The sequence below is a fragment of the Danio aesculapii genome, chromosome 3 (genome assembly GCF_903798145.1).
Source record: "Danio aesculapii chromosome 3, fDanAes4.1, whole genome shotgun sequence".
NCBI classification, from domain to species: domain Eukaryota; kingdom Metazoa; phylum Chordata; class Actinopteri; order Cypriniformes; family Danionidae; genus Danio; species Danio aesculapii.
Genome location: NC_079437.1, coordinates 33,932,181 through 33,945,555, shown reverse-complemented (window position 1 = coordinate 33,945,555; position 13,375 = coordinate 33,932,181). Strand labels below are relative to the sequence as shown.

Genomic DNA, 13,375 nt, shown 5'->3' with positions numbered 1-13,375 from the left:
CTTGAGTTTGTGTTTTAAACCACTAGGTGGCATCAGACATTCTTGTTTTTTTTTTAAAAAGACTTGATATGATGGAATATAGACTATAAGATGACATTTTTAGACTGTTGAAATCCATATGGCAGTTTAGCAAAATATGTGGTGTGACAAGCTGTACCCCATCAATTGTTTTAGTATTACTAAGATACTGTTGTAGTTTTCGTTAGTAATTTAATTTTGTTAGAATTTTCAATTTGATAATTTTGCTGAGATTTTGACTTTTTTTTGCAGTTTTGATGTGTTTGTTAATTACATATATATATATATATATATATATATATATATATATATATATATATATATATATATATATATATATATATATATATATATATATATTTATAATGGACGTATGATATATTTAATGGAGGGGACAGCTTTCTCTGTGGTGGGTCCTCGGTTATGGAACGTATTGCCCCTTGAGATTGGAATGGCTCCATCACTGTCTATTTTTAAATTACTCCTAAAAATGTACCTATTAAGCTTGGCTTTTTAATATTATTTTAATAGTCTTTTCTATTGCTTCATGTTTACATTTATTCAGTTGCTACTCTTGGTTTATTTTTGTTTTTATATTCTGTCTTTTTATTTTACTTTGACTTATGTACAGCACTTTGGTCAGTCTTGTGACTGTTTTTAAATGTGCTCTATAAATAAATGAACTTGAACTAATATATTGCATATACTATTGTTATTCAAATTTACATATTTACATAAATTAACATTTAACAAAAGTTGTTTTAGTTTTAGTTAACTATAACATCCTGAATTTTTGCTAAACATAATTTTGTTCATTTATTTTAGAATTGTTAATGCTGTTTATTATTGTTTTGCATACAACAATTCTTCATTTTTAAAAATTATTTATTCCAATATTTTATTTTTAATTAATTTAAAAACACCTTGGAGGATCTGGGGGAGTTCTATTCAGACTCTCTCAATCTCTGAGGCTTTTTGTGAAAAGTCCAAACAACCCAAAACAAATGAACATGATTGGCCAAGATTGGCGATAATTTAAAAAAAAATGTGGTTCAACCGGCATACTTAGAGCTGTGCATAAATAATAAAAATAAAAAAAAACAAACAAAAACACTTTGGATTACCTATCTGATGTACTAAGAGTAATCAGTCAAACATAAAAATAGTATTAGTAAAATTCTGAAATAAAGTCTTATTTGTTAACATTTGATGTTAATTCCTGAATTTATAATGTGTGACATATTTTCATAAAATGTGTTAATGTTAATGAAAATGTTCATGTTGGTTCACAGCACATTAACAAACTATTTCTTTTGGTGTTTATTATTGACGGTTGAAATTAACTTTGATTATTAAATGCTGTAGTATTTTTAAACTGCTGTATAATCTATTGAATTAATACTAACAAGTAAAGCCTTATTGTAAAGTGTTGCCAATTAATGTTCTAGACAAATACATGCTACGGACATTCAAGTTTATTATTTAAAAAAACCATTGGGGTATCTGAGGGAGTTCTATCCAGCCTCTCTAAATCTCTACGGCTTTTTGCTGGTTGTGAAAAGTCCAAACGACCCAAAACAAATAAACATGATTGGTTAAGATTGGCAATGAAAACTATTAAATGTGGTTCAACCCATATGGGTTCAACTGGCTTACTAAGAGATCAGGATAAGGAAAAACCAAACAAACAAAACATTTTGGATGACCTATCTGTTGTACTAAGACTAATCAGTCAAACATAAAAAAATAGGTTTTGTACAACTTTAAATTAAGTTTTTTAAGTTAACATTTAATAACTTATAGTGAGTGACAATTTTGTTCATAAAATGTGTTAATGTTAATAAAAACATAAACAGACTATATGTTTTTAGCATTTATAGTATTAATTAATGTTGAAATTACCTTTAAGATTATTAAATGCTGTAAAATTTTTAAACTGCTGTACAATCTATTGAATGAATACTAACAAGTAAAGCCTTATTGTAAAGTGTTGCCAAATAATGTTCTTGACAAATTAATCCTCAGCACATTCAAGTGTATATTAATGAATGGGTCAAACTGAGAACTTTGAAAAACAAAGCAAAATTCAACACTGCTGTTTTCTTTTAACCAAAGAAAAATATCATGCAACAGACCGATACATATTCAAGAGAGAGGACTGAGGAATATTAGATAGACATTCGTGACAATCAGACAAAGGCATTTTATTCAAATTTACAAGAACATACAAAAATCCAAGTTCAGGTTAGGCTGTCTATTCAGTCTTTAAAAAAAAAATCCACCACAAAAACCTGCAAGCAAATAAACCAAAATGTCAGCAATGTAAATCTTTATGAGGAAAATACTGGGGAGGATGTTTGGCGGAGTACGCAGTGCTAAAGAGGGCTTGTGTGAACTGCTGGAATCAGTAGATGGGACGTGGAAACACTGTAGATTGTCCTAAACGTCCCATCACATCATCTGAGTTCTGGCCATTGGGTCTTGATGATGACCCGGGTACCAGTGTCCGAAAGAGTTCATATATCCTCCAGAGTGGATTGGAGCACCTTTGCTGGGCATGGAAACATCCCATAGGGGTGGCATGCCTGGTGAACACGGGGCTCCCGAAGCAGACGCTGCTTGAAGGTGTTCTCCTTCAGGTCCACTTGAGCCATGTTTCATGATCTTTTTGTACTTGGAACGCTTGTTCTGGAACCATATCTTGACCTGCAATATGCAACATCATTTAATTTGATGAAATGAATATTGTGAAACTCATTAAGTACAAAATACAGAAATCTAACTAACTTAAATATCAATTTATTTAAATACAAAAATGTATTAATTAATAATTTAAAATATTAATTAAAAGAAAAAAAATTCTGGGGTGGGGTGGGGGGGTTGTAACCTTTATTTTAAATTAAAAAATTAAATATTTTGTTATTTTTAATTATTATTATATGCATGCAACTTTATAAATTTTCATACATTTTTGTGTACTTGAAATGTTTGTTCTGGAACCAAATTTTGAGCTGCAATTAGCTTCAGTTTAGTCTTTTTAAAAACATATTGCGAAAGTTTTTTATAAGTCATAACCTGTTAAGTGGCACTAGACAGAATCAGCAAAGTGAATAACAAAAGAGTATTTTTCCCTAAAGAGTTTTTTGTTGTTAAAAGTTGTTAATAAAACAAAACAAGGTTATATGTTTTATTTAGAAAGTAAAAAATGATTTTTATTTGTCTACTTTACTTTTTTTATTATTTATTCATTCAATCTATTACTTCTCTTATTAATTTTTATTTTTTGCAAAATGTATCATTTTCTGAGTAAAATATAGTTTTACTCTAAATATTATTAAATAAACTGTATATATGGTGACATCAAATAGAAGGCTATATTAATACTGCATTAAAAACTACCTTTCACAATAAATAAAAAGCAGAATACCTTAAACACAGACACTGAATATTAAAATAATGCTACAAACATTTACTTAACAACATACAAATAAAACTCATCTCAAAACTGAGATACTATATACAGTGCTCAGCATTATTGAGAACACTTTGAAAGTGAATTTTTTCTCCATTTCTCAGTGAATATAGTCAATGTATTTTGGTGCATTTAAACAAAACAGATTTATTAAACAGATATATTTATTAAAATAATATTTTAGACACCAAACATATTTACAAATTGGAAGATAATCCAACTAAATTCAAGCTAAATATAGCAAAAAAAAGAATCACAACCTACAAACTAATTTTTTTCCATTTTTTTATTTGCTTCTCTTGATTTTTCCTTATTTAAAATTGTGTTTAAAATTTATTTATATAATAACATATCAATTTTGGTGTTCAAGTTTTTGGACCGTTATCGCAAGTTATTTTGTTAGATAAGCTCCAGATTTGGCTTTAGTACTGACTAATCTAATGTATATGCACAAATATAATATTGTATAGCTTCCTATTAAAAATATTAATTCAAAAGCTAGATTTGTGAGGGATGTACTTATATATGCTGAGCACTGTATATGATGAGATCTTTAGCATTTTATAGCTCATTCCTTTATGTTTTATTAACTAATAAAATAGCATAAACATCAACCAGAAGGCTATATTAGCACTGTATATATTCATCATTAAAAACAACCTTTCACAATAAATAAAAAGCAAAATACTTAAAACACAGACTGTGAACACTAAAATAAGACTACAAACATTTGTTTAGCAACATACAAATAAAAATCATCCCACAAATTAGATACTGTATAACTGTGGACTGTCTTGCAGAGACCTATGTCTCTTAAATTTTAAACTGTAAATTATTTTGTATGTTACAAATAGTCATTTAAATGTCCTGTGAAATGCTTTGAAATGTGTATTTTTGTTTGTGTGTGATGTAATTTAAACTGAAAATGAAGACGGGGCGGAAGTAAAGTAGCTTTCTCTCTTTTTAAAAAAAAAACAGCCAATTAAAGTTTGTTTAAATCAACAGCTTTGCCAGTGAGAGTGGTTGAGCGCATATAGCAATAGCTTCTTGAAGGGGGCAGGACATGTCAGATACTAGAGAGCGTTTGATTGTTCAGATTTGATGAGAAAAGGCAGTATGAGCTGATATCAAAAAAAATGTTCATTCATTTTATACGGAAGTGATAAACTTCGGTTATTTTTATGTTTTTAATGTGAATTTGTTCATTTTTTTTGAAGCACACTAGTTTATAGATATTCTTAAAAGTGGCATACTGATACTAACATATAAAAAACGTATGATTTCAGACTTAAAGTGCTATGACAGTATTCTTTTTAAATGCATTAAACACATGGTGTCACGTTGGCGTAGTGGATAGCGAGATTGCCTCACAGCAAGAAGGTAGCTGGTTCGAAGGTGGAGGTTCATTCCGCTGTGGCGACCCCTGATTAATAAATGGACTAAGCCGAAAAGAAAATGAATGAATGAATGAATGCATTAAACGCACTATAAATGTACATGTATTATCTTTCTAGCTTGTGTCTTTCACAGTAAATATTTTAAATGTATAATCTAACAGTTACATGTTTAGAAAAAGTTTAGTTTTTTATACAGTTAATGCTTTACTATTCAAAATAACTCAATTTATAGTAAATAAAATGTTAATTTTTTCTTTAAGTTAAATCTATCACAAAGTTGTTGCGTTATTCTAAACCTTCCCTAAATTTTCTCTCTCAGGACATCCAAGATGGAGGGGGTTTGTTTTCTTTAGAACATTAAAGAACATTTTTTTAGCTGAAACTGTGATCTTTGGTATACATAAAATACATTATTGACACTTTGAGAGTAAAAAAAAGTGAGGAAAAAGAGAAAGCAGACTAAACAAAATTAATTATGGCTCCTGACTGAACAACGTTACAATTTCTTTCATTATTTGGCCTTATAAGGCATTGTACGATCAAAAGCCTCATGTATTAATTTTGTTTTGGCTATGTGTGAATAGATAGATAGATAGATAGATAGATAGATAGATAGATAGATAGATAGATAGATAGATAGATAGATAGATAGATAGATAGATAGATAGATAGATAGATAGATAGATAGATAGATAGATAGATAGAAAGAAAAGAGTATAATATAAGTATATATAAGTATATATAATATAATCTTTTACCTGCCATTTCTTAGTAATTCTTTTGTAAAGTTTATAGCCATTTTGTGAATAAATATGACTTCTACAGTATATACTAGCCAATATGTAATGTTTGTAGTTGTATGGTGACATCTTGGGGATTTTATAGTTCATACCTTTATGTTTTATTTAGTGATCAAATTTAACAAACATCAAACAGAAAGCCATGCTGAAACATGCTGACGTATACATTTATCATTACAGTTACAATAATTAATGAGCAGAATACATGTGCTCATAACCGTTTGCTGATGGATTAGAGGTATAAATGTTGTAAATAACTGTCTTTGCTATATTTATGTGTATGCGTTATTATTCTTTTGTTGATGTATTTATTATTGGTGTTCTAACGGTGAAAAGATCAACAGTTATCCCTTGAAATGAACTAACCCTTTAACTTTTACTAAACAATACAAAGCAAAGAAAGGCAGAATTTTTCCCTTTCTTTTTGAAGTCGAACAGGGAGTTCTGAAGACACAGATTTTAATTTTTGCTTAGACATTGTAAGTGTGAATTTCTGCAAGCTTTCATTCTGCACGAATGTTTGTGGTAAAGCAGATCTCTTGCCAACATCAGCTCGCCTTCAGCTTGCTGTGAGTGAGAGAGAAAACGCTTGACAGTTCCTTGGATGCAACAAAACTCCAAACTTGCGATCGGTCCAAATTTACCCCAAACTCTTCCTAAAAACAAACATGCACGCCTTTTCAGGGATAGCTATATGATATAAACAAGCCTCGATATTATACTCGTAGTGTTCTTAATTATGTGATTATTATGTGATGTGGAGCGTTCACGCTAATTGCGATTTTACAATGACACCCACAGAGCCGTAAAATCTTCTGTAATGAAGCATAATTAAAGCGATGTTTTCCAAAGGACTTTTAAACAGGATTAAAGTCCAATTACCCTTTTAACGTTTTCTCTGACACCCAAAATAATTATTTTAATTTGCACTTTCACTCCAGCCACATTTTGAACACCTCTGTCATGTGGTGATGCCCTGCTTTTTATAACTAAATCTTTGTTTGCATGTAGAAAATAGATGAAATGAGCCGACTTGAACAGGTGCCAGAGGCAAGATTCAGCTCTCGCTGACTGAAGTGATGACAGGCTCAATTGCTAATTAAAAAGTATTTGGCTCTGCAAACTGGCCACACACCATCGGTTATGATACCTGTGTCTGCTCTCTTGAAATGTAAGAGATTTGAACCTGTCCTGCTGAACAGATAATCATCTATAAACGTCTTCAGAGAAAACATTAACACTTATCTGAAATATTCATTCTGATGTGGATGATTCATTATGAAAAAAAAAAAATATCATATAGCTACAGTGTAAACACACATATATATATATATATATATATATATATATATATATATATATATATATATATATATATATATATATATATATATATATATATATATATATATATATATATATACATACATACACATACTGTACATATATATATATATATATATATATACACATACATATATATATATATATATATATATATACACATACATACATACATACATACATACATACATATATGCTACAAAGTAATTTGTAATTAAGAATGTATGATAGTGCAATTAGATTTTATTTTATTTCAATTCTGCGTCAGAATTTCATATTATGAGGGATGAATGCCTCAGTGATTAGACTAAATCTGTTGTGATGTTAATATGAATATGATAAATTGTACAAATAAAACCAGCATGGTCTAAAGTAAATTCAACACATCTAACCAGATACTACAAGTGATTGAGATAATGATTTCTAAATACAGTATGTACATGAGTGAGAAATGATAAAGCACTGTTTGATGACATGTATATGCTTTAAGTGATAGTTCACCTCAAAATGAACATTTACTCAGCATTTAGTCACATAACTTACTCACACAGTCATTGACATTCATGATAGGAACAAATAAATACAATGGAAGTCAATGACTGCTGCTTTCTGACATTCTTCAGAATGTTTTCTTTTGTGTACAGTAGAAGAAAGAAACTAAAACAGGTTTGGAAGAAATCGAGGGTGAGTAAATGATGACAGAATCTTCATTTTTGTCTGATCTATAGCCATTTAACTATCTTCAAAATGAAGTTGATAGTGTAATGATCCACAACTTTATTCAAGAAAAAATCAGATCAATTCATTTGGAAATGTTTACCACAGACATGGTTCTTTTCATCTCAAGTCACCACACAGATAATGTATTATAAATGCCTTTTTTTGGTTAGAAGCAGAAACTGTTATTTTGTGTGTGTGTGTGTGTGTGCCTCTTTAAATGTAAATGAGCTCCTACTCCCCGCCTCCTTTTTAGGGGCTGTGCCTACATAAATACAGTTCAAGACAAAATTATTAGAAATGTTCATTCTTTTTCAAATGTTCTCTGACTACTGTTTAATAACAAGTTTTTTAAAACACATTTATAATAACATTATTACAATAAGAAAAAAATAATAGTTTTAAATAATAAATTAATAATAAGTTATTTCATTTGTCTTTGGCATTATGGCTATACGGAATTATTTTGCGAGATCTATTATTCAGCTTAAAGTGTAAAGGCATAACTTTAGGTTAACTAAGTTACGCTGTAAAAATGATCTGTTAATTAACAGTTTCCATATCTTGTGATTCACAAGTGTTTTCCCTTTGTTTTATGGCTGAGAATTGCGTTATGAGATGTTGATCTCTGCTCTGTTGACTTTTGATGTTGAAAATTCAACTCTGCAGTTTAACAAAGTGACTTTTATTGACATATTAGTTGTTTGAAATAATATAATGTATGAGAAATAATATAGAGAGAAATAAGTCTGTAAAATAACAGAAGTACTGGCAGTTTATTACTGGCAGTTTATGTACCATATTATACAACAACAACTCGGACAATAAATCACTTTAGACGATTAAAAGTGTTCATAAAAGTCACTTTTTTAAGGTAAAAGTGGTTTGTAAGAAAGATCAATGGTCCATAATGCAAATCAAAAGCATAAATAAATAGGGAAAAATACAAATCAGAAAATATGGAAAACTGCTAATTTACAGATCTTTTTTTTACAGTGTAATAAGGTCAGGTTATCAGATAAGAGTGGTTTGCTCTGTAGCCAAAAAATTAACAAGGAGCTAATAAATTTAGAAGAAAATATAATTGACAATAGTGTGTAAAACAAATTCATATACTGTAGGTTGTACATTTGGTCGGTCCAGACACTTAACATGTCTGCAATCTTGAAAAAGGTCAACGTGTCATCACACACAACATCAAAGCATGTTCAAGTTTCATTTACCACAGACCGTATTTACTCATAAACTGAAAAAAAAATCTATGATAAAAACCCACTGGCAAATCTCAAGGGAAACAGTGGTGAGTTAATATTGTGGGTTTTAATGTCATCCCTTGCAGCACACTATTGTGGACATTTGAGTACAGTTCTGAAAGAGACATTTGAGGGAGTTGAGAAACCGTGCTTAGTAACGTTAGAGTGGACTTTTTAACTTTGCAGATCTTATTCATGTCCGAACAGATATGTTATCTACACTAAAGAAAGCTGGAAGTGTAATAAAAGCATCATAAGGCTCATTTAATAACATCAAATAATCCTATGACCACATTTACATTATGAAAAAATGTATCTGTTTTTATTTTTTATTCAAAATATGAAATATGATGTGAAAACATTCAAACGCGTATTAATGTAGCAGTTATTTGCCCACTCTAAATATGGAAAACTTCCCTTTAGTTCTTTGCTTTTAGATTCTTTTAGTTTTATGAATGTAATAATTCATGTTAGTTAATATTGGAATTGTTTTACTGCCCTCCCATACCTACATTTCAATATGTAGCATTTTCAATATATTTTTATAGTAGTTTTCAAGAGTTTTAATTGAGCATTTATATTACAAAATAAAAAGTTGACATCAGTTTTTTTTATAACAGGTAAATAATGTTTTTTAATACAAATCATGTAAAAGTGCCCATGGTTAAAGAAACACCCATTTATTATTTCTTAAAAACTGCTTTATATTTTGTTAGCTGCAGGAGTTTGAATTGTTTTTGAGGTCAGACCTCGTGTGGGTGGATGGTTTGTCATTTTTCTAGGAGGTTCAGTCAGTGTGTCCTTTCATTACGCTCTCCGAAGTGTATAGGGTGAAGTCAGGTGAACTGGTCACTGGGTTATATAAAGTTGCAATAGAAAATTATTGAGTGAAGACGAAAAATTAAAGGGGGCCAAAGATGAGGCTTGTCAATAAGATCTGAAGATTAGATTAGATTTTTGAAAAAAATATTGGATTATTTTATCATATGTGTTGCTACTCATTATAACTTAACTTAAATCTCAGGAGTTTGCAGGTTCCTTAAATCAGATTTATTGAAACATTATGAAGCGAATTCTTTAATTATCTTGGATGAGTATAATAGATTAACATTTCATTTAAAATTGACTATCATGAACAATTATTTATTTAGTACAATTGTGTCTCTAACGGCAGGCACTTGCACCTGCAATAACTACTTACAACTACTTACTACTAATTCAGATAAAAGCAACTAAATAACTGCTCGATATTATTATTATTACCAAACAAAAGTGTTATACATGTTATGTTACAAACAGGACATATTTTTAAATATTAAAATAACTCAAATATTTTACATGCTCAAAGACATCTTAACTCTCTGGTGAAATGGGAGTTTTGTATATATAGTTTTATATAGAGAACTGTGGTTACCTCTGTACATATTTGTGCATATTTGGAAACTATAACTGTCCTGCATCATAAATGCACTGCAGATCTGCATATTGCTGCTTTTTAGAATAATTTTGACTGTCATTGTGTATTGTATGGGCTGCTATGTTTCTGACTGCAATTGAAAAATCAAACTACGCTTTCTCACTTTTCTTTTTTGATTTTGAAATAAGTGCACACTGTACACTGTTTGCAATCTAATGTTATTTGCAAGAAATATTAATAAAATACTAATTTAAAAGTAGTTTTTTTTATTCAGACCATAAAGAACCATTTTTGATCCCTAAAAGGACAATTATGTGCTGTTCTTAAACATAGTTTTTCCTTTTTTCTATAAGAGTTTATAACTTTTGCACAACCCACAGTACTGTAAAATATTAAGTTAAACATTGCATATATTTTAAAAAATGAAACCTGATGAGCTTATTAAAGTTAAAGTAATTTAAAAACATCTGTAGTGATGACTTATTTTATATAATATTTTAAGTGTAGGCTTTGTCACTTACTGTTATTTCCAGTACATAAATATAAACTAATAGGCCTGCAATGATATTTTGTTTGACATATGATTCTATAAGTCGAACTAAGTTTTCGATAGGCCTTATTTTCCACTACGCGTTACATGTTTTGTCCTTTGTTCAGTCCTGTCAATCCTATACACACATTTACCTAGTTAAACACACATTTACCTATCGTTTGGATTTGATTTTATAGATCTGACCCAGCCTTCAGCCAGTTATAATAGTAATAAAGACATTCTTTTCGCCGTTTTTCATTATTTCATTTGAGGATCGTCTTCAAAAGCATGGTAAAAACAGTATCATTTTTCATCTTAAATGAGGTTGTCCTGTATACATACCTGCGTTTGTGTCAGACCCAGTTTGGCCGCCAGATCAGCGCGTTCGGGCAGCGCGAGGTACTGGGTTTGCTGGAAGCGCTGGTTGAGCGCCTGCAGCTGTAAGCTCGAGTAAATCGTGCGCGGTTTGCGAATCTTCTTCCCCTTGCCGTTCAGCCGTATTTCTCCACTTTCGATGGAACTTTGCTTCTCGGAATCTTGCGTGAAAAAGTAAAAAAATAAATAAATTATAATAATTATAATAATTGTCTATAGTTATTTGTTTTTTTAAAAGATGTGCTCACCGTTCAATCTATAAAATGGTTGTAAACCCCAAACAAAACTACTGTCACGTTGTCATTTTGTCTGCAGTTGTAGAGTATAAAATATCACTAAAGTTGTTGTATGTAATGAATGATCTGAAGCTTTAGTTAAACTACATTTTAATGAAAAAGATAGATAAATTATTATAAAGATAACATTTGCTATCATATGTAAATGATGCATTTTAAAAGCTAACCACGACTAAACAATCATTATAGTATTTTTTTTTTTTTTTTTTTTTTTATTGTGCGATTTTAAATGTAAAGACAGGTTTCAAACAAATGAGAAACTTGTAGCCTACCTGTGTGTAATTCAGGTATTCTTGTTGGATCTTACATTATAAATACTATATAACATTCTATATAACATCTACTAAATGGTTTTTAAAATGTTAATTTGTTTCTGTGAGGGTTGTATATTATTGCAGCAAGGCTATATATCCATTATACAATTAAACCCTGAAATATAGCGTGTTTGTGTGTGTGTGTGTTTTCGGGATCCATCGATCGTTGTTTTGTTAATTGGAGTGCTCACAGTATATTAATCCTTCTGAGTAGCCATACATTTTATTGTAGCATTTAGTACTAATATCTGGATTTAATTAGAAAAACTAAAGTAAAAATCAATTAAAAATGCACGCGTTCATATGCCAGTTTAACTACTTTTCAAAAAGAATGATTTAATGTGTATTATATGTCTAAATAAATTAGCACTTCTTTAGTTTCTCCAAAAAAATGTAATGCTCTCAGTTTGTTTCAAATTTGTAAAGATACGAAAAACGCCGATAAATTCCACAGGTTGCATTTTAGGCTACATTTTGATAAATAAAATTAAGTGATTGAAGATTTAAAGTACAACAATATGAAGCCCAACTGCACATTGCTGCAATTAGTCAGAAATCCTGCGCCTTGTGGCATAATTTTCCAAAGCCATTTTTTAGTAAGTGAATGAAAGCACACTCTACCTGCATCCTCTACTCTTGAATATCCGACTGCGCTGTTGTGTTGATAGGGTAGGTAAGCTCCTGGATGGTGGTGTGCGGTGGAATAGTGGTAAGCGAGTGGACGGCTGTAGGACGCAGCGCCAGGGGAGAAGGCCGCGTCGTATTGCGAATGCGCGCCTTGATGCAAACCGTGCACCGGATAGTGCGCGTGAGACACACCGGGTGAATGCTGCTGGTGAGACTGGTAACCGTGACTGAACTCCAGAAAAGCCGACTTTGAGGGATCTGAAGCCTCCAAACTTTCAGACAGTGAAGTCATAGTCATGTTTTAGAGTTATGTCCATTAGACCGGTGCACCATAAAAGTGGCATCTATTTAGAAGTCATGTAATTTCCATCTCTTAAAGAGGGCCATCAAAAAGATCCATGTCCGTGGGGCTCGTGCGTTTGCTTTCGTTTTGGCCGTGTGTGAAGTCTGTGAAGTTCATCTGAACAGCCTCGTCACATACTGGAGTCCTGCAGTGAGAACGCTGCGCTCTCTTATTGGCTGCATGCGCAGACCGCGTCATTTCTTAATTCTTCGTGACGTCACTATAGTGTAGTATGCGCATAGCATTGCAGTTTGCCCTTTTGTGTTTATATATATATATATATATTTTTTTTTTTTACGATGAACTGGTATTTAAAGAACAAAATTTTGCTTTGGGTCCATACCATTTCGGGCGTACCAATATCTTAAAATAAACAATTCTAAAAATAAACTATCTGCTAGCTAAAGATTTATAAACCATAACAAAACAAATTAATCATGGGAACTTGATTGTGTAAACAGACAAACTGT

General features: G+C 30.8%; 1 protein-coding gene across 1 annotated transcript; it reads right to left on the bottom strand.

Moving 5' to 3' along the window:
- Nucleotides 1-2,201: 2,201 nt before the first annotated feature.
- dlx4a (distal-less homeobox 4a) lies at nt 2,202-13,039 on the bottom strand. The gene is made up of 3 exons (XM_056453803.1): nt 12,557-13,039; nt 11,293-11,486; nt 2,202-2,724 (listed from the first exon to the last, which is right to left on the bottom strand). The coding sequence occupies exons 1-3, from the start codon at nt 12,858-12,860 to the stop codon at nt 2,470-2,472; spliced, it is 753 nt and encodes a 250-aa protein (XP_056309778.1). The 5' UTR covers nt 12,861-13,039; the 3' UTR covers nt 2,202-2,469.
- Nucleotides 13,040-13,375: the final 336 nt, after the last annotated feature.